The 27,323-nt window shown below is 40.3% G+C and overlaps 1 protein-coding gene across 6 annotated transcripts in view; it reads right to left on the reverse strand.

Annotated features, from left to right (window-relative positions):
• The window catches only part of LOC117874810 (probable palmitoyltransferase ZDHHC14), a 343,602-nt gene that overhangs the window by 33,287 nt on the left and 282,992 nt on the right, over positions 1–27,323 (reverse strand). For 5 of the 6 annotated variants that reach the window (XM_034765318.1, XM_034765321.1, XM_034765317.1 and 2 more), the window contains 8 exons: positions 20,069–20,152; positions 16,553–16,727; positions 12,855–13,008; positions 8,721–8,805; positions 6,936–7,061; positions 6,306–6,423; positions 2,319–2,449; positions 526–629 (listed from right to left, as the gene is read on the reverse strand). In XM_034765318.1, coding sequence (XP_034621209.1) covers positions 526–629; positions 2,319–2,449; positions 6,306–6,423; positions 6,936–7,061; positions 8,721–8,805; positions 12,855–13,008; positions 16,553–16,727; positions 20,069–20,152 — 977 coding nt within the window. The remainder of the gene's footprint in view (positions 1–525; positions 630–2,318; positions 2,450–6,305; positions 6,424–6,935; positions 7,062–8,720; positions 8,806–12,854; positions 13,009–16,552; positions 16,728–20,068; positions 20,153–27,323) is intronic. The other variant, XM_034765319.1, reaches the window with a different exon arrangement.

Here is a 27,323-nt window from a genome sequence, read left to right on the forward strand (position 1 = left end):
CTTTTCCATTTTATTCACAGGATTGTTTGTCTTGCTTGACAGGACTGTCTACCTCACATTACATTTTTTTGGATACATTTAGTTGCTTTGGAATGATTCAGAACTGCCACAATAGAGAACAAAATATACCATTTAACTGGAGTGCTGGCAGGCTTCAGCGCCAATATTCTGCCAATGCTCATCGACTCTGATTCAAGTTAGTTGCAAAGAAGTCCTTTTAGGATCTGCCTTCAATCCTGCATGTGCAGGTCTCTGTGCAACATCCTTTTATTGTGTCAGAGTTCTAACAGATTTGGAGAGGTCTCCACCAAATCTTAAGATAACTTTATGAGAAAGCTACCATTTTTCAGTTTCACCTCAATGACCTGCTGCCAGAAGCCCTTTGATGCCACCAGTATGTATACTCATGCAAGCTTAAAATTTTTGTTATATGGATAGTTCAGTAGTTTTCCACCAGGAGATAACATTTTGTAATATGACTGCTGACATGTAGTATCAGTGCAAGAGAAGGGAATGCCATCTTACATTTCTATCATGTCCAAGTCAGGAGCTTCAGGTTCCATAGTAGAAAAGATCATTACTCCCACAATCTCATCTTTTTCTGCCTTCCTCTTCCCAGTTTTCCATTCCTTGGAATAAGAAAAATGGGACAATGCATACTGTGCAATGTGATCATCACTGTTTACCCAGAGTAGAGTAACATATATCCTAAGCAATGAATGCAACTTCATGGGAGTTTTGCCAATTCTTCTATAGGGACAGAAGTTCAACTTTTTTAAAAAATGCATTTCATTTTCTGTATCATAGGACTAAGCTGAAAATGTGAATTATACATTGTGCAATACATAAGTATATACAACACAAACTACTTTTCCTATAACCAAATTACAAAAGAAAAATGATTATGCACGTATCTAAATTGGTACATGTTAAAAGTTATGCTCCACTATATATAGAGTAATATGTGATATCTTTGGATTGCCATCAGCCAATTGGTTAAAGGACCGAGCAACTTAAATTTTTTACTATCATTTTCCCCAGATGGTCATATTTGTTTAAATAAATGCAGCAGCTGGAGGCAGAAATAGGATAACTGCCACTGTAAAATCCTTCGTGGGAATTATTATTTTTTTAATCCTAGATATGTTGCAGCATTAGTTCTCTTTATTTCAGGTCACTAGTCATGAGAATGCCAATATCCAGCCACACAGTTTTTAGCAACAGAAACTGCTGACAAGCTAGAAGGACAACTGCATGACCCTATCTTAGCTAACAACAGTTTCTGGATAAACCTACACTCTACACATGCACTCCATTTTGCCTTTGTTACTCATTAATACTTTAAACAAAAATTTCTTCTTTAAAAAAAAAAGGGTGCCAGTTACGTAGGCCTAGCAGTTAACATATAACCAGATTGGTACTAGTTCTGGAGCTTAGCAAATGCGCTACCCTCAAGAGAAAAAGAAACAAAATTAGGAGGAACAAGAAAACTGAAGAAGCAAGCTTATGTTCTAGATATATCTGGTCCAACCTCAGTGCAGGGGGCTGGACTAGACCTCTCAAGCTCCCTTCTAGCCCTACATTTCTATGATTCTATCATCAGGGAAACCTGTGGAATCATCTTGTTACCATCAGGATCAGCCCCTTTTTCTGCCTTTTTTAATGCAGTACTGGGACCATATACCTCTAAGCTCTTCTGCTGCCAGAAACCATTCATTTTGCAGCACAGTACAGATCACTAGGACTGTACTGACTGATGAATCAACCAACAATAAATGAGTTCAGCGGAGTCAGATCTGATCAAGTCCAACAGCCACAGAAATCTTTGGAAAGGCACATTAGTTTATTTTGTTTTAAAAAAGCAAAAATTCCCTTGGGTTGTCGGTTTTTCACCCATGTTTAGAGAATTGCTACTATTAGAGTTTCGCTCATTCTATTTTTCCTCTTCCAAAAATGTCACTAACTGGAGATACAACATGTGAGAGGAGCGAAGGGTGAGGGAGAATTAGAAATTGTTATTCCGCTAATTCGGGGGAAAAAAAAAATCTACCTTAGAATACCTATCTATTAGAACAGATGGCAATAAAATTTCATTAGGCAAACGTATTCCTCTTTTAAGCAATGAGCCAAGTCTACCAAACCGATGGCAATTTACAGCTCTTGTCTATTGCCCACTGGGGGGCAGACAAATCAAAACATTCATTATCTGTAGGCTACAAAATTTAACACCACTCTCCTGTGCAAAGTGAGCTCACCAGTCCAAATCCCTTTCTTTCATCTCTCTTTTCCGACTGTAACAAGGCTGAATTTTTTCCTACCTTCTCATCCCGGAAATTGAGGAACTGCTGAAAAACTTCACTTTCTGAAACAACCGGATGACGACACATCCTGGTCATCCAACCCTGCAGCCTCTCCATGCGCATTTTGATAAATTCTTCTTCAAAGCGCCCTGCAATATACTGAATAATAACTACTTCATTTCTGCTTTAGCAGCATCCACAAGTATCTTTAAAATAAAAACAGGCTCTTTTCAACTAAATTTGGTGGATTGTGAAATGGCTACCTTTATGTAATTTCTGTAGCTTGGAAAATTAGAAGAACTGTAGAGTAATAGACATCAGCTGTTGGTGAGTAGGATTGTTATTTTTAAATAATGGACAAGACACATCTTAAAGAGTTCCCTTGTTTTGTCTGATTTTGAAAAATAAGGATAATGGCACATCATTTTCATGTTTTCCAGAGAACATAGTTAATTAGTTGACCCAAGACACAGAATTTACAGGCATGCTCAAATTGCAGGCCTTTGATTAATGCAATCTATTCAGTTCTCCAGTCAAAAGATAACAAACATATCAATTTCTGAAGAAAGTGTAAAAACAAAATGGAGTAGCATTTATTTGTTAAACATGGTAATATGTCATGTTTATAATGCTTTTGAAAGGTCCAACATCTGTTAAGTTCATACATGGAAGGCAGGGGCACAAAAGACAACACCCACCAACAAAATACCTTTTCACTTGTTCAAAATTTATAAATATTGTATCCACCAACATACCAAGATTCCCGCCTCCCCCACATAAGCTGGAAAAGATGAAGCTAAAAGAATAGAAAAGTTTGGCATTTATGAAGTGCCAGCTCTTTGTAACTACAGAGATATTTAGCACATATCATTGAAACTCTATTACATTTTAAAAGTAGGTAACTGAAGAAATGCTATTTATAAAGAGTAATTTCCACCATTCTGTATTGATAATTACCTTTGTTTTATTAACATTAAAAAAAATTATAATTTTATAGTTAAAATTGGGGAAAAAACACTCATTCGTTTGAGGAGTCCAACATAGTACACAATGAATAGTATACATTTGAAAAGGATAAGGCATTGTTACAGCATATTAACTGCTCTGATCCACATAGCAATGTAGATAACAGTCCTTGAAGGAGTACACTTTAAAAATATATGTATATAAAAACCTGACCGTTGCTATGGCAGCAGCTTAAAATCCCCACAGAAAACGAAAGCAGTGAGGTACAAACAAGGAGAGGAGCTGGCAATACTAACTGGTAGACATGTACAGAACTATTGAAAACAATAGGAAACTATGTCCATACTTAATGGCATCTAGTCAATTAATAGAATAATTTAAGACTGAAGGAAAAGACAACATATTCCATAACTATAACTTGCTTTGTCATCCAGCTGTACTAAAGCTGCAGTAGTGTCTGAGTCAGTGGACGGAGACATGAATGGTAACTTATTTGGAATCTTTCCAATCATATCCATAATCCATAACAGCCAGCAAAAACAGGATTCTTGTTACAGTTCTCGTCTAAACAAAGTAATAGTCAGCTGGCATAGTAGCAGGCTTTCCGCAGACTAGTGTCTAGAATAGCTTTTTTTTTTTGTCCAGCCGTCCTCTGAAAGAAACTGCCCGAGCATGCTGAAAGATATTTACCATTTTAAAAGAAAGTTTTATTTAAACTAATTTCTAAAGGAAATAAATACCCTTTCTTGGCACAAATCAAGAAAATCACCCTCGCTCACAGAATACCAAAGACAAAAGGTTAACTGAGATGCCAGATTCTCTTTTGAGTCTTTTATGATACAATTACAATGAAAGCTAGAGACACATCATCAGGTCTTCGGGTTTCTTTTTAGTTCACGTGCACGTGTTTAAATAAAAATACTGGTGGAATTCTAAGCATAAGGCTAGCTAAGCAAAAACAAAATCACTTCCTCACTTTTCAGTTTCCTCGGCATTTATCCCAGCATTTGCATCAATGCTCAACTTTCTTCTTCACACACAGAGAGGCTGTTGCATTTTCAGTGGTACAGAGAGCCACATGGTTGGCTGCATGCCTGTGTGTGTGTGTGTGTGTGTGTGTGTTTTTCTTTTTGACTTGCCTTTATATTTAAAAGAAAAAAAAAAAGCTGCGTAAAAGTCTCACCAGAAAGGAGGGGGGGGGGGAGAGGAAGCAGCAGTATTAACTAAATATGAACAGAAATTGCACGTTTTCTTCCAGTACAGGTCTCCACTTCCCACTAAATGCACAATTCACCGCACATGTTAACAAATACATCCCTGGTTAACGTGCCACAGAATTCTACAAAAAGGCACAGATACTGAGATTACACATGACTGTGATGACTGAGCTGCTGAGACCACTGAGGGCCCAATCCAATAGCCATTGAAATCAAGGCTTCCATTGACTTCAAAGGGTTCATGTCAAGCCTTTATTGTTTAGCCCAACAAAGAAAATAACAGAACGCCACTAGCCATCACCTTCAGCCCCCAACTAAAACCTCTCCAGCACATCATCAAGGATCTACAACCTATCCTGTAAGATGATCCCTCACTCTCAGATCTTGGGAGACAGACCTGTCCTCGCTTACAGACAGCCCCGCAACCTGAAGCAAATACTCACCAGCAACCTCACACCACAGAACAAAAACACTAACCCAGGAACCAATCCTTGCAACAAAGCCCAATGCCAACTCTGTCCACATATCTATTCAAGTGACATCATCATAGGACCTAATCACATCAACCATGCCATCAGGGGCTCGTTCACCTGCACATCTACCAGTGTGATATATGCCATCATGTGCCAGCAATGCCCCTCTGCTATGTACATTGGCCACACCGGACAGTCTCTATGCAAAAGAATAAATGGACACAAATCTGACATCAGGAATCATAACATTCAAAAACCAGTAGGAGAACACTTCAACCTCTCTGGTCACTCAGTAACCGACTTAAAGGTGGCAATTTTGCAACAGAAAAGCTTCAAAAACAGACTCCAATGAGAAACTGCTGAACTTGAATTAATATGCAAATTAGACACCATCAAGTTAGGCTTGAATAGAGACTGGGAATGGCTGAGCCATTACACACATTGAATCTATTTCCCCATGTTAAGTATTCTCACACCTTTTGTCAAACTGTCTGTAATGGGCTATCTTGATTATCACTACAAAAGTTCTCTCTTAATTAGCCTCAGAGTTGGTAGGACAACTCCCACCTTTTCATGTTCTCTCTCTCTCTCTGTGTGTGTGTGTGTGTGTGTGTGTGTGTGTGTGTGTGTGTGTGNTGTGTGTGTGTGTGTGTGTGTGTGTGTGTGTGTGTGTGTGTGTGTGTGTGTGTGTGTGTATATCTATATCTCCTTACTATATGTTCCATTCTATGCATCCGATGAAGTGGGCTGTAGCCCACGAAAGCTTATGCTCAAATAAATTGGTTAGTCTCTAAGGTGCCACAAGTACTCCTGTTCTTTTAATCTGGGCAGAGGGTCATATAGATAGAAAACACTTTTCGTGTGACCTTTGTCAGCAAGTGTGAAATGAACTATAAAAGACCCATATGTAACATTTTACTTATGATCAGAAAAGTAACAGTGTACTCTCGGTCTGAGGATCCTTCCTCTCTCCCCCACAATTTTCACTTTTATTATTCTTCTCTTTCAAACTGAAAGGCCCCTTTGTCATGATAATGGTCTCTCTGAACAAATGAAGAGGAGGTTCTCTTAGAGCCACTCCCAAAACTGCCCATGGGGTTGTTTCAGAATAATGAGACCTTCTCCACTACCAAGACTGAACACACTCCCTCGGTAGTGCTTAGTTTTCCAGCCCAGTGGCAAAAGGATCAAATTTGAGATTTGAACAGATATTGACATATGCCATGAGTCAGACTATCATCAAGCCACCATACCCAAAAGAAGAATTACCCTGAACACCATTGAGAAATAAGGAGACTGTCACTATCAGGGGAGATTTTTTCTTTGAGTTCACAGCTGGAATCATTTACCTGTGACTTGCTTGTCGGGAAGAGATGGGATTGGAATGGCAAATCCAAATTTAACCAGGAGACGCTCATATAACCAATCAAAGTGTTTATATCTGTGGTTGACAGATCGATTAGTGTTCTGTGGAACAGGCAAAAGAAAATTGTGACTTTTGATGGATCCTTTAAAAAATTAAAGTAAAGTCACCAACAAACGGTTAATGTGACCAACTAGCTTGAGTAAAGCTTTAGCCCAAAGTCTCAAAATAGTTACTATTTAAAAACAGGTTTCAGAGGGGTAGCCCTATTAGTCTGTATCAGCAAAAACAACAAGGAGTCCTTGTGGCACCTTAGAGACTAACAAATTTATTTGGGCATAAGCTTTTGTAGGCTGCCCACGAAAGCTTATGCCCAAATAAATTTGTTAGTCTCTAAGGTGCCACAAGGACTCCTCCTTGTTTTTATTTAAATACAGTGCCTAAAGGAAACAATGATGAAAACATTAGCTATTCATAACATAGTACAGTTACCAATTGGGAAAAAGTAACTTTTCCTTAAAAGATCTGCTATTCTTTGCTATCGTAGCCCCCCCGGCAGCACCACCACCTTCCCACCTTTATATACAGAATGAAGTCCTGTGTCACACACACTTACAGTACATGTTAGCTGATATTCAATGTAGCTCTTCAAGCCATACATTTTGGAACCTTTTTTGGGATCTGCCACCACACAGTCAAACGTAGAGGTAGGATAAACCCACATAGGACCATAATCGCCAATCTGCAAGAAGTTACAAAAATATTAATTTTATAAATGTAAACAGACAAGAAAGCAATGGAAACTGGTGTTGGTCTAAGCATCCAGGGACTAAACTGATATTTAAGGGAGCACAGCAGCTTGCAGGAGGCATTCAGGGCTAGTTAAAGCGGGGCCCTTAGACTCTTGCAAAGTCCACTACCTCTCATTTATCAATCTAATCAGAGGTGCATAATGTAACTGAAATGGCTTTTAGAAATATTGTTTAAAATTTTGAATAGCATAAGGTGTTTTTCTTATAGCAAGCAATGTACCTAGAATAGCTGATAATGAACAAAGGCTACTACTGGAAGATGTTGCCCTTGACTTTTCACCAGAAATGCCCAACTCTCTCCACTGAGTAATTTGAAGGTATTTTGATTGTCTAAACCGTTACGTAAGTATTCCCACTGTATTTGATGGGAATAGTTGCACAAGTGAGGGTTTGCAGACTGGGCTTTATGTTACCTATATGTTAGACCCATTTACATATTGCACAGCCAAGCAGACTACATTGTAAGCAGCATTACAAGAACACTGGAAAAATTATCACAATCAAAGAAGCAAGGAATTAAGAGCCTGATCCTGAGAAAGGCTGCTGAGCATCTGCAATTCCCATCAAAATCAAAGGGAGTTAATCTGGACACTGCAATGAATGAGGACAAACACAGGGATGGATTTTAAGCAGCAGGCTGCAACTTTATTAAACTTAACATGGGGAGGTGCGCTATCTGCTTTGTTACTCATTCTCACAACCCTGGTAAATTCTCCTCAGCCTACCCCCAGCACTCCGCTCACTCATCAGAGTCTTACCACCACCCCTCACATCGGTAGGGGGACAGAGGATATTCAGAGGGGGGAGGACCTCAGCCCACAATGTCTCCCCCTATCCCATCTGTACAAGGCCCATCAGCAAAATCCCAGGTCTTTTACTTCTGGGAACTCTTCTTTTTATTTAGCCTTTTAACTGCACTGGAATTAGGTGTAAATTGCAGCAAACTAACATGCCTACCAAGTACTGCCACAAATTAACAAATCCTATTCCTAATTAACCTAGTTGTCCCTCCACGATGTTGCAAGGAAGGCAAAAAAGTCCCAAGGCATATATCATTTTGGCCCGTCAGACCCGCAGCATCCTCAAAACACATCTTGAAAGCTATCAATAAGAGGTCAGGGGATGGGCTGCAGGAACAGAGTAAGAGGCTCCACATGGCCCAGACTAAGGTTTAAATTAATGGAAGGGGAGGGCAAGGAACCAATCAGCACCCTTCCTCCTTTTGGATGGCCAATGAATAGCTAGATACTCTGGAGGGGAAGGAACCACCTCTGCATCCTACCAGTGGGTGCTCTTCTCCCCATTTAGCTGCGGCTATCCCAATCACCAATGGCCCCCATCAAGTTTCCCACCTATTGAGGCAGGTGGGTGGCACTGGAGATTCTCAACATTTGGCAAGATCAGGCCCTAATGGCACAGTCTCTCCAAATAAAAAAATATACATAAAAAACAGTGTCCACCGTACCCGAGGCATTAGGTTACCAAACTAAGCTTTTACTTACACATTGGTATTAGTCTCCCTCAGTAGTTCCTCTTTTAGCCTCAACATGTCTTAAAAATAATTCGGATAAGGAAAAAAAACAACTTACAATTATGGAAATTTTCTCTTTGGGTTTTACTAGCTGCTTTGCCAACAGATATTGTTCCATTCCAGGTTTTGCAAATCCAGGGAATCTAATCAAAGAAATAAAGCGACTGAATTTCTTTTTCATAATCCCTTCTTTGACAGGTTCACAATTTCCTGCCATGTTTTTAAAAACTCATTATTCCTGATAGCCTAATTACACTAAATGAAATCTGTGCTAATCACAGATTGCTTTGATGGCTAATTATTCACTGGAAAAAAACCAGTCAAGCTTCACCTGTTGAGTAATCATCTTTATTCATGAAAGTACAGGATACTAAGCTGGTTTCTGATTGGCTGAACTGCACAATAGGTCTGGTACTCAAAGCCAATCAGAAGAAGTAGGACAGTGGAATAGTTAACAGCAACTCCCATTCTATTACATCATCACTCAACAGCTAAAATGATTTGAATTCACATCAGTTTAATCTGATAAACAGTAATAACGATTTACTATGAACTACAATGTTATAATTTTATCTAGTAGTTCTGGATATGACATAAATGTGAGGCTCACATGTTTTATTCACTAACAATTAATAAGTGAAGTTATTGGGCCCTCAAATCAAAGTTTACATTACAAAAAACAACCAATTTCCTCTGTCTTTTCAATGAAATGACTGGACCAAAAAAAGTTGGCTCCTTGAAGTGCTGCCAAGCAGCTGCTGTTTGCATGGAGCAACAATACCGGTGAAGTGTGACTTAAATTCACAAATTAGTTTGGAATGTCCCTAAAATAGGGGGCTTTGTTTGTGGCGATGCTGGATTTTTAAATAAGTTGTAGTATACAACAGTGAAATCTGCATTAACAGAAATAACATCATTGTAAAAGAACACTGTCACAGGACAGGACCAAAGTGCCGCCTGCTTTGAAAATGCAGGGCTTGTACTACTAGCTACATAACAGGGGCCATTATTCTGTGTCTGTTTTCTATTCCACTGATATTCAATTGTAACTACTTCTCAAAGCCAGTGATAGAAGCTTATCCACTTATACCTATTTATTATTCCAGGGGTAATATTCTATTTGACCCTAGATGAGATTTCATCCTGTTTTAAAATGTGGACTAACTTTAAATCGGAAAAGTAAATAAAAATTAGACTTCCTGTAATAACAGGCCTGATTCTCCAACACACATTCAAGCAAGTATTCATTCATTAAAGTCACTGAAACTACTTGCTTGAGCAAGGATTTTCACATGAAGAAGGGTTATAGATTTGAGCTCAGTATTTTCAAAAGGTAGAAATCCAAAGAATCAAAAACAGTTACTCAACAAACTGTCCCTCTTGCAGTACAGTGATAAAGGCCCCAATCCTACCAACGTTTATACATATACATGGCTTTATGCATGTGAGCAGGCTCACTGAAGTCAATGGGACTTCTCATATGAGGAACATTAATTTTGTATTTGCCAGATTGGGACCTTTGTCATTGATTGCAGAAGTCTTGTGCTCAATCTGATTTACTTTAAATAACCATTCTGGTTATAGCTATTAAGAATAATGGATAAATATGATAAAGAAACACATAACCAAATCTAAGTTCAAAAAGAATGAAGTGACAACTGAAGGAACTGTGTCTGAAAGCCAGACACTGCACTTACATTACTTAAAAAAAACACCCAAAAAAAAAAAAAAAAAAAAAAAAAAACCACCCTCGCTGTTCTAACTTATCTATTATGAACATGTAAAGAAAATTAAGGGCTAGCAAGAGACAATGAATCTGTTCTTTAGGAGTATTGTTTTTTCTGTTAGAGGGTTATGCTGCCATTTGGTCAAACTGTCTTATAAAGTTCTGGTTATTAGCCTAAAAGTTAAAGGAAGCTAGTCTTATTTAGATTTAAAACCAAAACTAAAAAAAGGAGAGTATCCCAGATATGCAATACTCATTGATAAAGTGCATGACTCAAATAAGCATGATAGCATAGACACAAACAAAGACATAGAAATGACGGGTAACTGTGTATAAAAAAAGACCTTTCAAAGGGATGAGAACACTAAAATATACTATTAATTTACATTTAAAAATATTTACTATTCAAGTATTTCCCATTTTCCCTGGACATTTATTTTTTTTTGTTAATTACATTACGAAAGATCTTTGGAGAGCTTAAAAACAGGAAGAGTTTTGTTGTTGCTGCTATTCCCAAGGAAACTGACATCAGGATGCCAAGAACAAAATAAAATATTTTAAACTTATAAGTTAAAAAAAATCCCTTGCGACACAGAAAACAGGTTAAAGGATAATGCAACATCCATTTCTACATTAACAGGAGTGAAAGCGGAGTGGCCACAGTTCTGCAAAAGTCTTTTTTGCCTCTTCCCCAGCACCACACCACGTAAGGTGTCTACACTGTAATGTAATACCAGGGTTCAAACTCAGGCTCAAGCCTAACCCCCCTTCGGTCTACGCACAAATCATGCTGACCAAAGGGTGACTAGATAGCAAGTGTGAAAAACTGGGATGGGGTGGGGAGTAACAGGGGCCTATATAAGAAAAAGCTCTGAATATCGGGAATGTTCTTATAAAAGTCGGGAATTTCTGGTCACACTAGGCCCAGGAACCAACAGGCTTACATTGCAGTGTAGACACATCCTTAGACTTTAAAACCTGCAATGTGTTAATATCTTTCAAAAGTTTTAAAATTAAGATATTTAAAGACTGTTTAAAAAATTGAGACCTCTGCAACGTTCATTAGATTTTATTTTTCCTCCCACATTTAAACCACAAAGGCCATGGCTCATGGCTGAAAGGGGTTATTAAATTATGACAAGATGCCAGGTCAAATTCTGCTCCCAGTTATACTGGTATCAATTTGGCATATATCCACTGGAGTCAATAGAGTTGCACCAATTACGGATGTATTCCAATGACTCCACTGGAGTTACATCAGTGCCAATTTGGCATAACTGGGAACAACATTTGGCTCATTCTATTGAAGGCTGCAGGGCTGAGCCCCAGTAGTTCCTTTTAAGCAGTGATGGGGAGGGGAAGAGATCTTTCAAAAGTAGGCAGGGGGAAAGGGACTTCTGTGCTCTTGAAAACCAGTTCAGAGAGTTGTACAGTGGAATTGATTGTATTTGATTTCATATCTTAAAGAGAAAAAAGGAACAGAGGGGGGATCGAAGGTTCAGAAGATTATGGGGTAATACAGCCTTTCAGCTCTAGGTTGTTAAAGCTGACCCCTATATCAGCAACAACTGATGGCTGTTCAGCAGACAGTGTAAGATGAGTTTCTAGTTTCACTCTGATTCCTAATGAACCAATATTGCAATATCACCACAACTGGAACCCTTGTTGAGATGGCAGTTGCCACAGCAGAGCCAAAAACTGAACTACTTCCATCCCTGGAAGTAATCTTTTCAGGTCAGAGTTGGAGTCCAAGACGACACCACTCTGGAGCACCATGCACAGTCAATCCTGTTCCGTGGATAAGAAACCTCACCTGCCAAGATCACTAATTAAACAACTAAATTAAAAGCTTTATAGGGTATGTCTATATTACAAGCACTATACTGGCACAGCTGCGACACTTCAGCTACACCATTGTAGCATTTGTAGTGCAGACACTTGCAACAGTGATGCCAGGGGTATTTCCATCACTGTGATAAATTCACCACCCGCCCAAGAGGCAGTAGCTTGGGGGATGGAAGAATTCTTCTGTCAACCTAGCTTTGTCTATACCAGCACTTAGGTTGGCTTACCTATGTCCCTCAGGGGTCAGACCCCTGAACGACAGAGTTAGGTCAACCAAAGTTTTAGGGGTAGACCAGGCCTTAAGTTTAGAAAGGCAATAAGTATCCTGGAAAAACTCATGAGTCAATTGGCTACAAACACCACACCAGAGACACATGCCTGTGTCATATGTTTCAGGTAGCCTCTATCTTTCTCTACATGCTCCAGCTGTGAAGTGATAATGCTGAATTTGTGACATCTGTATATCTACTACATACACTGCACATTTAAGTGGAAGGACAGCGTGAATCGTGTGAGGGGGAAAAATTCCTATTCAAATAAACTTTTACAATCTTAACTCTGCCCCAATATTTAATTTCTTCTGATTTCTAACATTGTTTTTCCCAGTTTGCTGATCATTACTTGTTAAGTGGTAATTTCATTGCAGCTGCACGAGTATTTCCACGCTGTGGGCCCCCTGCCTCAGAAGACTCACTCTCCTTATAGCCAAGGTAAGATGGTGCCGTTGATTTTGGGTCATCCCAGTCATCATCCCAATCGTCGTCATCAGCAGCCGCTAAAGTAGGAGAAGGGTAAAGCGATAAAAAAAAAAAAAAAAGTATTACTACTTTGCTGAGCCAAAGATCTTCCTCTCCCACCCCCCATATTCAAAAGAAAAAATTGAGAACTAATTCAGCTCAATGTTTTTTGACTCCTCATTTAAAATGTATCCCATAAAACCTAGACATCCAAATAAAACAAATCTATTAAATAGATTGCCTTAATGAACCAGTATTTTCTTTAATTGGGCACTTAATTGACACTTTCCCAGCTAATATGTCCCAAATATAAATCTCTCTCTTCATCTAGACTTCCAGTGTTAAAAAGACTAGAAAGTTCTTTGAAATACTGGCTGCAATGCTTAAAAATAGAGTGTTTGTATTACTGGCCTTGCGTTGGCAGAAACAGGAACACACAGATTTAAAGTTGTATGTTGCCCAAAAAGTTAGAGCTATGTGAGCTGAACAACATATCTAGGATTCTGTTCTTAACACTCATGGCTCTTACCTGCTAATTCTTCATGCAGTTCTGAAAGGGTGGACTGATGTAGATCATTGCCATTTTATAGGAAGTATTTTAGGAGTCCACCACTTTTCTCCATAGAATTAGAATCATAGGACTGGAAGGGACCTTGGTAAGTCATCTTGGCCAGTCCACTGCACTAAGGCAGGACTAAGTATTATCTAGACCATCCCTGACAGGTGTTTGTCTAACCTGCTCTTAAAAACTTCCAATTACAGAGATCCCACAACCTCCTTTGGTAATTTGTTCCAGTATTAACTGCCTTACAGTTAAGAATTTCTTCCTAACGTCTAACCTAAATCTCCCTTGCTGCAACTGAAGCCCATTGCTTCTTGTCCTATCCTCAGCTGACAAAGAACTTATCAGCCTCCTCTTTTTAACAACCTTTTACATACTTGAAGACTTATCACATCCCCCCCTTGGTCCTCTCTTCTCCAGACTACTGCCATTTTTTTCAATCTTTCTTTGTAAGACATGCTTTCTAGACCTTTACTCGTTTTTGTTGCTCTCCTCTAGAGATTCTCCGATTTGTCCACATCATTCCAAAAGTGTGGTGCCCACAACTGGACACAGTGCTCCAGTTGAGCCCTTAGGGTTTAGTAGAGTGGAAGAATTACTTCTTGTGTCTTGCTTACAACACTCCTCCTAATACATCCCAGAATGATGTTCACTTTTTTGCAACAATATTTTATTGACTCCTCGTATTTAGTTTGTGATCCACTATAACCCCCAGATCTTTTTCTCCAGTCCTCCTTCCTAGACAGTCATTTCACATTTTGTATATGTTATACCGATTATTCCTTCTTATGTGTAATACTGTGCTTTTGTCCTTATTGAATTTCATTCTATTTATTTCAGACCATTTCTCCAATTTGTCAAGATCATTTAGAATCTTAATCCTATCCTCTAAAGCAACCCTCCCAACTTGGTATCATCTACAAACTTTAAGTGTACTCTCCATGCCATTATCCAAATAATTTATGAAGATATTGAATAGAACCAAACCCAGGACAGATCCTCCTCCCCCATATGCCCTTCCAGCTGGACTGTGAACCATTGACGATTACTCTCTGAGTACAGTTTTCCAACCAGTTGTGCACCCATCTTATAGAATGTTCCTCTAGGCTACATTTACCAGTTTGCTTATGAGGTGGTCATGAGACACAGTATCAAAAGCCTTACTATGGTCAAGCTACTGCTTTCTCCCATCCACAAGGCTTTTTACCCTGTCAAAGAAGGATATTAGGTTGGTTTGACATGATTTGTTCTGGACAAGTCCATGTTGATGTTATCACCTTTTCTTCTAGGTGCTTACAAATGGATTGTTTTATTTGCTCCATTATCTTTCCAGGTACTGAAATTAAGATGACTGGTCTATAATTTCCTGTGTTGTCCTTATTCCCATTTTTATAGATGGGTACTACTTTTGCTCTTTTTCCAGTCTTCTGGGATCTCTCCAATCCTCCACGAGTTCTCAATATAATCACTAACGGCTCAGAAATCTCTTCAGCCAGTTCCTTAAGTATTCTAGGGGGTATCTCATCAGACTCTGCCAACTTAGACATCTAACTTGTTCTTTCCCTATTTTAGCCTCAGATCCTATCATTTACACGGATGTTCAATATATGAGTGAGCATCAGAGGCAGTGGTGAGTTGGAGCCGGTTCACGCAACCCGGTTGTTAAATTTAGAAGCCGGTTTAGAACCAGTTGTTAAAGGGGTGGGCAAACTCCAACCTGTGGGCCCGCCTGAGCTCCCGGCTGGGGAGGCTCCCCAGCTTCCCCCCTCTCACAGAGCCTCAGCGGGCTGAGCCGCCGGCGCCAGCGCTCTGGACCGCTCCTGGGCAGCTCTGCAGCTCCTGCCGCTCAAAGTGGCAGGGTAAGGCGCTGGGGCTGCAAGCTCCAGAGGCCACGCGGCATCCATACACACTGCCCTGAGCAGCATGGTAAGGGGGCCAGACCGGGGCTGGGAGGAGGGGTTGGATAAGGGGCAGGGAGCAGTTGGAGCAGGCAAAGGTTTTGGAGCAGGCAGTCAGGGGATGGGGAACGGGGTGGGAGTTCCGGGGGTCTGTCGGGGTGGTGATGGATGGGGTCAAGGCAGTCAGGGGACAGGGAGTGAGGCGAGTTGGGTAGGGAGTAGGATCCTGGGGTGGGGGTGTCTCGAGAGGGGGTGGTCAGGGGACAAGGAGCAGGGGGCATTGATGGGTTGCGGGTTCTGGGGGGGGACGGTCGGGGGAGACAGGCTCTTTTGGGATGCACAGCCTTCCCTATCTGGCCCCCGATACAATTTTGCAACCCGGATGTGCAGGGCCAGCTTTAGGAACTGCAGGGCCTGATTCAAACAAACAAACAGTTTTGACAGGGCCCTGGCAGGGATGACTAAAAAAAAACCAGCCACCGAACACGTGGGGCTTGTACTCACCGGGCGGTGCTCCGAGTCTTCAGCGGTGGGTCCTTCACTTGCTCCGGGTCTTCGGCGGCACCAAAGGACCCGCTGCCAAAGTGCCGCCGAAGACCCAGAGTGAGTGAAGGACCCACCGGCAAAGTGCCGCTGAAGACCTGGTAGGGAACCAGTTGTTAAGATTTTGGCAGCTCATCACTGATCAGAGGGGTAGCTGTGTTAGTCTGTATCCACAAAAACGAGGAGTCCAGTGGCACCATAAAGACTAAGATTTATTTGGGCATAAGCTTTTGTGGGTAAAAAACCCACTTCATCAGATGCATGGAGTGAAAAATTTTCATTCCATGCATCTGCTATGTTATGTTATGTTAGTGGTCCCATCACTGCTAACCTTTCTGGTGGAAACAAACAAAAATGGTATTTAATACTTTGGCCATTGCAACATTTTCTGCAATTGTCTTTCCCTCATCATTGAGTAATGTGCCTACCCTGTCCTACCATGTGAATGTTTGTTATGTTTATAAACTTTTCACAGTATAGAAAAGGGACACTACTGTACAGTGATCCTCATTCATACCAACATTCTGGTCCAGATTATTTAGAGACTGAACAAATCATTCATGGGAGCATTTAGCTGACCTGGGCCTTGATAGGCCTGTGGGTGCCCAAATTGTGCTGCTCCCTCCCAGTTGTTCGAAGTGGTGTTTTTCTGCCCCCCTGCACTTTCAGGTTTGGTTGCCCAGCCATCACCAGAATTTGCATTGTCCACGTTTCCAGATTTCCAGTTTGACCAGGGGTCTTGGGCACTGTTGACCTATAACATAAATAAAAAAGAAAAATAATAAAAAAAACTGCTGAAGAAACCAGGAGAAATGCATCCTAAATCTTCATCACTGGAGAGCGCAAAATTTTTTTAATTTAAGGAAAATAAAAAGGACTACAAGTTTTCTGTGTTCAGCACTTGGCAATGACTTCATAACCCAACCAAGGCAAATCTCAGATGCTCATACTACAGGTATGAGGACCTATAAATATCTAGATGGATTATGATTAACTTTCCACTGATGGTAACATTGGGACATCACTGAAAACAGTATTGCCTTAACTACTCAAAGTGAAGTCAATAAATTATTGGTTCTAACAATTTTCTAAAGCATTCTTATCCACTGCAGTTATCTCCAGTCATCCTGAAAGTATGTGCAGATCAAAGAAAAATCCAAGACTTGACATTTTTATGTGAGATTTTATTCTGTCAACTCCTGTATCGGTGTTTGCTACCTTTATTTCACTAAACCAATGATCAAATATTTAAGAGAGGAACAATACAAATTTTCCTCTGCGTTTTGTACTTTGAGAAAAATAGGTAAATGTTTACTTGTGTGCAAAGAGGAGCACTCTACTAGAGATATTACAGGTAAAGGGCAAAAAACAACCTGACAGTCATGTTTATTTTCTGACAAAGAGAAAAAAGCCAATTCAGAATTAGAGCAGAAATCCTTGCATTTTGCATAGACTCTGCAAAGCAGCGAATGCAACACTTCTGTCACACAGTAGCATCCCAACTGGACAATCCCCAGCAATGAATTTCTATCATACTAGAATACGGACTACCTAGAGCATTCTACCATAGCAAATGCTGTAAGATTTCATTAAGATCTCCATTACAAAACAGTCAACTTCTTCCTGGCCACCCTCTCCCCTTGCAGAGTTTTTATCATGATCATAAATTTATATTTAAACACACATACACACTTTTCTCTCCCCTCCACCCCCCACCCCCTTTTCCCCAGCTGAAGTCTTCCATGCTTGGTCACAGCTTAAAAGTAAGTTTCTTCTTCTGCAAGGTCTGAGCAAAATCTGCTTCACTGTTTGAGTTCTGAGAGATTGAAATATTTTATCTCAAGCACGGAAAGAATACAAAAGACTTTTTTGAATAAATATGCATCAGAACAGCTGAACTTTAGAAGTTGAAACTTTTCAGACATCTAATCCCGAGGATTTATGTATAGGCCAGTTTGGGCAGGGATTCTGGAAAGATTTTTAAAACTTGTATGAGGCTGTCATTCATTCATCACAACTTTACTAGTTAGCCCGGTACTTTTTCATTTGAGATTTCAAATGATGGCTCCAAATAGCTGCATTCCTCATGCATGGAGAAAATTCAGCCTGCAGCCATGGAGTCCTTTTAGGCTGCTCAATGTTACTGGATGCCAAAATAGACATGTTAATAAAACTGCTCACTTTCAAGATTGCACTCCATCCTATGCAACACAGAGCTGGCAATGGCGGTGATCCACACATTCATGACATGCCAATTCCATTAACTGCAACTCATACGTATGAACAAAGCCACACACCCTACAGTTCCAGCTGGCAAAAAATGCAGTAGCCAGTCTACTTAACAGCCCAGATAGCTGTGAACACCTCAACCCAGTGCTCTGAGCTCTGCCCTAGCTCCATCAATTAATGCACACAGTCTAGTTAAAGGGCTCTGCTTTGATACTCAAACCTTCCATGAGAACTGTGAATAGTTATAGTACCTATGGTATCACCTCTTCCCCTCAACCAGCACCTCCCAGAACAGCTAACGTCCACCAGAACAAAGAAACAGTCTATCAACACAGGGAGGCTTACAAGTGCAGGAGATTGAAAGGAACTGGACCTAGACTGTGGAACTCATTCCCACAAAAGCCAAGAATGACCATGGACCTCACCACTTTCAGGACCGAATGTAGAACTCAGTTATTGGCTTTAGCGTTCCGTAAAAATTTCTTCACTTACACAAATCCCGTCTACATTAGGGAACCATTGCAATACTTGGGAGATGCTCAGAACCTAGGAGGATGAGGGCCATGTAAGTACCTACTTTACAGAGAGAGGCACACACATTTAAATAGGCTATATGCTAATGAAATTTCTGCAAATGTTAGATGATGAAACCAGACCTCAAATCAGTAGGGATCAGTTTGCATATAAGGTAACCAGCTAAGAATCTATCCAGGGGAAAAAGTGTGCCTCTTAGGAGAACTGAATACTTGTGATAGAAAGCCTTTTGAGACAGAAAAAATGCCATCTATTTGGCTCCATGCCGGGTCAGCATCATGCAGAGAGCTGGATCTGGTGCTCTTCTGAACATAATAAGCTTTTTCTGGCCAATGAGGATTTCCAAACGCACAGAGAACTGATCTGAGAAGAACTCTCTCAGGGGAAACTGCTAGGTTACTGGAGTCCTCCTGTTCTTGTATGGCCCGGATTTGACACATTGTTGCTCTCATTCAAACTAAGGGAAATCATCTGCAATTTGTGGAATCTGAATTTGTTCTTGCATCTTTGGTTATTTGGTACATGCATAGGCAGGGACGGACACACACTCCAGGTCACAATGGAGCATCGGAGATGCTGACTAAAAAAGGAGTGCCTATACTGGGACCAATAATTTGGGAAAACCAGCCACCAAGAGAGTATTATGTATGCAGCACCTAGGAAAGAACTGCTTGCATAATACTCATTTGCTTGTACACTGCTCAGCTGATTGACAGTGATCAGCTCAGTAGTGGGAAGACTGACAGAACGGAGAGTAAAGAACCCAGTGAGAGTGGGTGGCACAGGAAATCTAACCTCTGATGCAGAACAGTCGGGAAAGAAAAATATTACATTGAGTGGCCTGCCAAAAAGGATGAGGGTCAGGAGGGATCATCTCCACATTGTCAGAGACAAGCTCAGGTAGATCCGGAAAGTGATACACTCAGAGGGATAGAAAAAGGTGAGAATGCAGGAGGAAAAAGCTCAGTTGCCTCCTATGAGGGAATGGGACTGACTACTGAGATTCTGAGCCCCTGTCCCAGGCTACAGTTTCCCTCTTGAGAGCTTCCTTCCTTCCTTCATTTGATGGAAAATGTCTTCTGGGAAGAAAGACAGACGTGGCGGAGTATCCTTGCTTCCTGTATGAGCAGGAAAATGACTGATAGGATGGGAACTGAGCTAGTCCAGTGCAGGACAGAATGCCTTCTGTTCTGCTCCCACTTCTTTGTCCGTGGAGTTATACGGATTCATGTAATGGTGAAGATTAAAAGAAAAATTGTGTGTGGGGGAAAGGGGTCAAGTATTCTTACATGGTAATAGGATGGGGAGGGTGGGGGTTGTTTTGTTTTTTACCTGTCTTGTAGGAGGAGTTGAAGGAGGTGACTGGCTAAGGTTTTCCAGATTACCAGTCTGAGCAACAGGTGCCAAAGAGTCCACCTTAAAATAAGAAGTGCTCAGTGAACAAGAAAAACAAAAGCAGGAGGGAAGAAGAGACTGCATAGCAGTTTTCAAAACAATGTGGCAAACTCATTTCTGCAGTGAGGCAGATCAGTGCAACTCATGCATGCCACAAACCTCACAGCATCACAAACGTGCATGGCATGCACGGCAAGACACTTATACAAGGCTAGTGCGACTGTCACTGCTGCCAGGTTCTAAGCATTCTTTATATACTGTACCTGGCAAAGTTCCAGATCACAATGGCATATTATAGAAAACGAAAAGGCAAGGGTAAAACCCCACAACAACAAACACATGCAATCAGCATAAGCTGCTGAATATTCATTGTTTAAGAAGTCCAGTTAAGTTCACAGTCTTAAGACTGTTTTGTATTTGTTACATTCTAACATATATGACAATGAATCTATGAATGGAGCATAGAGTTGTGCAACCATTTTGTAAAGAAGAATTGAAAGATAGCAATGTTTAAAGTGGCAAGCCACAATGAAAGACCTGGTGAAGGTCCAAAGAACCCATGAATATCACACACTGTACTGAGAACTGTCACTTTGCTTTCTAGAACTTCTATGTATATGCCAAAGTATCATTGGTGGTTCTGCTCTCAGAGGTCATATATACCAACCTGGACCAAATTACAGCAAACTCTGAGAAAAGAGCATCTTTTGTATGCCAGACTGGAATAACTCATTTTCTGAAGAAATATTTCATAATTTCTATTTATTTAGTTGTGTGATCATGTAATAACTCACTTAATGAATATGCGAAGGGGGCAAAGTTAAGGTTCTCGTTGGAATTTTCTGACTTTTGAACTACCATTTCAACCCTTAATGCTATATTATTTGTAATTACATTATATACACACATACACACACATGTACATGTACATGTACATACACACGCCTTATTAGACTATATTTATGTTATGCTCAAAAGCTGAATTTTTTTTGAACATAAAATTGTATGTATGAAGTCTTTATACACTCACATTTATGCAACGTTAAGCTTGAGAAGCTAAGGTAGCAAAAATTAGTACACTTAACACAATTATAGGGACTGTACCTTGTGAACTCTTCCACACTGGACAACCCCCTGTCTATTTTGTAGTATACATTCAGTTAAAAGGAACATTCCATGGTATCGGTTTAACAGGAACTACTACATATGGGCAATAAATATGGATTAACATTGCTGTAGGGCTCTTCACTCTGCCATACTGCATATATGCAATATTTTCAGGGGGGAGGGGTTAATGCTGTTGTAAAGTGCGTGATTTAATGCTTTAGGCCCTAATCCTGCAATAACTCCACATGAGCAGATTCTTGCACTGAGCATTGTGTAGGATCAAGGGCATTGTGTTATTTTCTGAAGTGCATACCATGAAATACACAGTATCTGTATAAGTATCTGGGAACATCAGAAGTTTAAAATTACAGTACATGGGGAAAAAACCCAATCAACCACATCACCACCCACATAGTATATGTAACATGTAAAGTTTCTACAGCAACATTAATTTCACTCCGAGAATTTCCATCTACATTATTCATTTATCAACTTTTACTCGAAACAAAAAAAAAGGACAGACTCAGCTGGTGTTCTCATGGCTCCACTGCTTTCAATTTTCACCAGCTGAGGATCTGCCCCAAAAACGTTTTGGATGAAATGTGTTTATTTTTCCACAGGGACTAGGATGGAATATCTTTGTAAGATAAAGGAGAGTAGAAAGAGGAAGAGTTCCAGAAATCCTTAGAGCATCCAGGTAATAAATGAAGTCTGAACTTCATCAAACCGTATCAGTGCAAAGTTCTCGGACGTACATTCAGACATTGACACAGTTCTTATGAAACCATATTACTATCTAGGAGTAACTGTGCACTGGTATCATTCCTGTAAGAACTGCAGAGTACAGATAAGGTACATTTCATCTAGACAACTGGCTCTTCCATGGAACTAGCAGTAGGACTCCACCAGCTCAGCTGACGCCTCCACTGAACATGCAAAGGAGTCCAAGCGCTGTGGAACTACATCCTTTGACCCCATTGAGAGTTCAGATGCTGGCCAAATCCTTCCTTCCACTATATGGAAGATCAGAGTTCCCCCAGCTGCAAACCTTCTCCCAGGTGCATAAATATACAATATGTAATTTATGCTAAATTGGAACAAAATTAGCAATTTTTATCCCAAGGCTAGTTATCAGATTATACAGTTCTGTGTTTGCACACACAAACACATAACTAACTGCTATTCACTTTCAAAGATTCAAAATCTTTTTCTAAATTTGTCTTGATTCGCATTCCTCACTGAGGCCAGTTGTCATGCCAGTTTTGCGTTGTTATACAAGTGACAAATTTCCTATTGTTTAAAAAAAAAAAAAAATAAGCTATTTCCCTCCACCTCCACATCCCCTTCCTACACACTCATAACTCAAAACCAGACAATACTATTTAGCTCAAACTTTCTTTAAACAATGTATGGAAAGATTCATTCAAAGAAAAACAATTTAGAGGAAACTATCTGCCTGGAGATACTGGTGGAGAATGGAAGAGAGTCTTTTTGATTTTAGCATTTACTTCTGCAAAACACTAACTATTTTGATAGAACTTTGTCAAATGAACGCTAGAAATTTTGCAACAGGATACAAAACTTCCAATTCACAAAAAGCTGAACTTGCAGGATACATATTTTAATCAGGAACTAAAGACTCGTACAGTCATTTTGGGACAGAAATAATTTTGCCCCTCATCAGAGAAGTGGTGTCAAGAAAATGGAAGCAAAACTAATCTAAAAAGCACAACTTATCTAAATACTTCTCGTTACCAACATACAGCTGAAAGCTTGATACTTTAAAGTCACTCCACATTACACAGCTTTTCCCTCAATGACAGCTGAAACACAAGGAAGGATGGTCTAAGTTTTAACCTGCAGTAGCTAGTGAACTTATAAATCTTACTCATACTATGTTTCTAGCTTTTACTTCAATGTAAAATCCTCCTACCCACTAAAAATATTCAAGCCAAAAAAACCCACACAATTATTTTTTGTCCTTTTTTTAGTCTTTTAAAAAAAAAAAGTATATAACGAAGTCCATAGAGTTGCTACCATGTGTGGAAACATACACATTATGGCATTCTTTTTTTGGTAGCCACACATACTGTGGTCTATCATGCATATAGATAACTTAAGAGATGCATTTATTGGTTTTACCAAGATTGCTCATAACAGTAGATATGGCCTAACCTGAACAATAAATACATGTCTTGATAAGGATGTTTGGCCCAACTGGTTTGTAATGTCATTAATACGCATGTACAGTGGTCTTATTTTAAAGTTAAGTACCTCACTGTTTTTTCCCCCCCTCAAAATACGAAAAACAAATAGGACACTCATATTTGTTTACATTCTTTAAAAAAAGTTAAGGTGCATAAATGCACAACAAGCATCTCAATCCCATAATTGTTCAGTGAGATGCAAAGATCTTATATACAGTACCAGTTTTCCACTTGACAAACTCTGCTGCTAGAATATGAACACTGAAATTGGGAAACGTTCATTAGAATTGTTGGCTGACCCTTGATTATAGTAACATTACTATTCATCACCAAAGGGAAAATTCATAAGGATTACTTAACAGAGCCAACTAGAATGAAACAGACACTTATATTTCAAGCATGCATTCTGAAACATCCCAAATATCAACAGGATCCTACCAAGCAGGCAATACCTTTTCAGAAAAAAATGGGAAGATCATACTGATAAGTCAATATTTGGTCAGAATACAAAAAACTAAAATAATGAAGTCCACATTTTTTAAATCTACTAACAACTGGACACAAATAGTGACCCCAGATCAGACAACATAATTCCTTGCAATAAATGAGTATCATTCAGTTGCGTAAGACAAACTATCTTGAATAAATAAAGTACAGTATTTACATAACAGGAAATCTATTCTGGTTACAGTTCCTGGAAGTGACTCAAAAATCAAAGATGAAGAAAATTCCATTGTTTTTGTTTCAGTATACAAGGGAAAGCATGGTAGGTGTGAAGAAGACGAAGTTTCTAATCTCTCTAAAATATACTTTAAAATATAGATCTGGTTTAGCATGCACCAAGTTAGCTCCCTCTTCTAAATAACGTTATTTTAAATTGTGTTAACGAGTACCAATAGTTTTCACATAAAATATTGAAGTGATTTATGTAATATGAAGTCTTTCCAAAAAAGATTAGCAGATACAATGCATGTGTCTATTAGGACTGATCCACCTAGTGGTCTAAAGCTAGTGTGTCTGCACTGCCACTTGGGGCAAAACCCCAGTGATTTCTGGCCCCACTAGGGCTGCAGGAGCTGAAGAGTGTTGGGCAGGCACTCACTGAAGTACCATGCAACAGCCACGATCTTGGACAATTAAAAGGTTATCAACTTGAATTCTAGTTAATTAAAGAAAAACAAAGCTAGTTAAAAGGAGTTTGATGATATATCTGCCCACAGCCTCCTGCCAATTGTTGTGGTTTTACAATCACATTTTCCTATTTCTAATGTTTTTTTCTCTTCCCTCCTACTGAGTGGTACCTCCCCACATACACACAAGAGAACAAAAGGGGAAACTGTCTATATAGAGGAAATAATGAAACTGACTAAAAAAAAGTACTGTCTAATGCACAAAGTAACCACCGAAAAAAGTGTTTTCTTCTCTCTAATCTTTCAGTTACAGTAATCGTTGGTGTTATTGATCATATGGTAAAATTTTTCAGTCAGATGTGTAACTTAAGTGGATAGAGTCCCTTTAAGAAGCAGTGTAGCTGGGAATCTTGTCCAATCCACCACTGGAAGGCCAGTGGCTAGAGAGACTGGTTAAGGAAAGAAGGGTGGGAGAATTGTCAGGGCTCCATGCAGAACTTCCTTTTCTTTACCTCTCATATCACCAGAAAGTACATTTGTGTGTGCAGTGTTATCACTTTAAATCTGTGGCACACCTAGGATGGGAGCACGCACTGTACGAGCCCCAAAAATTTGAATACTTCAGTCTCTTAAAGCACATTTAGATGAAGGGCTTTAAAAACCCACCTGCCTGGTCATTTTGGGTAAGTAGGCACAGATTCCCGGCAAGTGATCCGAGTGGGGTAAGCTGAGGTAGACACTTGTGTCTTCCTGTGTCTCTACCAGTATCACCAAACTCAACAGCTTCAAAATGAGTCAGCCATCAAACAAACAAAAAAACACATCAAAATTTTATTTTAAGCTACTGGCTTATGAGCCTTTAAGACTACAACTGATTCACGTTCAAAGCATTTCTCTGCAAACTTGAGGGCTAGAAACTTTTTTTTTTTTTTTTTAAATTAAAAACAGATTCTCATGCAAGTCAACTGACTTCCAGAGCTAAAGCTTTAAAGAAAAACAAATACCATGATACATCCATAAAATCATGAGAGTTGGCAACAGTGGTGTGTGGAAAGCACCAAATGTTTCTGGGCACTAAAGCTCTCCTCCGGGGGTGATGACAGGAAGGAATGGAATAATAGCTTAGGCAATGCTAATTCTTTTTCCAGGAGAGTGTAAAGCAGCTGAAGACACTACCGTTTTCACAGGATGTGAAAGGGCAAAGACAGAGCAGAGCAGGTGCTGGGTTGCTGTTCTTTTCATGGGATGGGAGGGGGGAGAGGGGAGCAGAGGTCCCAGGTTGAGGAGGAGATGTGAAACCAAGGCTCTCCTGTGTGCCGGGAGAGCCAGAGCAAGGAGTAGAACTTTTATTTTTGGAGGGAGGGGGCAACGGGGGGAGAAGCGAGGAATGATTTTCAAAAGCAGAAGTGATTTGGAGTCAGCATTAATGGAGCAGGGAAACATCATTAGCAGATCATCTGAGGGACATGATTGATTTACTGGGGAAATGAAGATGCGTAAATGGAAACTAAATATCTATGACTAGTTAGGATGGGACAGGAGAATATTGAGATTCAGCTTTTCGTAGAAGTATACGTTGGAAATTCTTCAAGCCCTGAGCGCATGCTCATTTGAGAATTTCAAAACAATGTCTTAGGTATGAGCTAATCAGTTTAAACAATATTTTTTAAATAAAAAGAGATACTTGACTATCACATACTCTAGTTTGTATTCAAATATCATTTGTCTCCTTAAATGTGTTGAGTCCAGTTGTTGGTCAGATCTAAACTAGCATTCTCCATTTTTTAATAAAAAGACTTGAAAGAGTGAGCTCCATGGAAGTATAGCTACCTACCTAACAGGGCACTTACAGATTAAACCATACAAAAAATTCTTCCCTATTGGAACTGAAGTTGATATTCATAACATACTAATGTCCGTTTGACTCCACAGCTATCTGTATGTTAGATGGTTCTACACGACATATGTGCATGTTATTTAGGATTACCATTCGTCCGGATTTACCCGGACATGTCCTCCTTTTTGTGTTAAAAATAGCGTCCGGGGGGAATTTGTAAATCACTAAAAATGTCCGGGATTTCCCCCCCCATGCAGAGCAGAGTGAGCGAGCGGCTGGGAGGGCTGCAGGAAAGTCAGCCGCTCACATGGGGCTCTGGCAGCCAGAGCCCTTCCCCCTGCAGCTTGCCAGGCTGGACTCCGGCGCAGCTGTAGAGCTCCTCCTCCCTCCCCCCCCTTCCTCACTGCATTCTGAGCCGGCCGGCCGGGCCGTTTGCATCGGGCCTCGGCAGCTCCTCCTCCCCTGCAGCCCAGCGCCCCACTCCGGCAGCACTGTGCAGGGGCAGGGATCGGGTTGTGTGTTGCGCTGGGGAGCACAGCCATGTGTCCGGCTCCGCACAGAGCCCAACACCATGTTCTGAGTGGCAGGGTAAGGGGGCCAGGGGGCAGGAGAAGGGGCAGGGAGATTTTGGAGGGGGCAGGCAAGAGACAGGGATGGGGTCGGGAGTTCGGGGGGGGCTTTTTGGAGGGGGGGTGGAGAAGGTTTTGGGCAGTCAGGATACAGGTAGGGGATAGGGTCCTAGGGGGCAGTTTGGGGGGGGGGTGTTAGGAGGGGGGCAGTTAGGGGACAAGGAACAGGGAGGCTTAAACTAAATTTTAGCTATTTTGGTTTCCATGCTCTAAATTTTCAAATTTTTAATATTGTTTTGAACATTAACATATTTAGTGTTATTTAATATCTGTCCTTCAATA

Source organism: Trachemys scripta, chromosome 3, assembly GCF_013100865.1.
Source record: "Trachemys scripta elegans isolate TJP31775 chromosome 3, CAS_Tse_1.0, whole genome shotgun sequence".
NCBI lineage: Eukaryota > Metazoa > Chordata > Testudines > Emydidae > Trachemys > Trachemys scripta.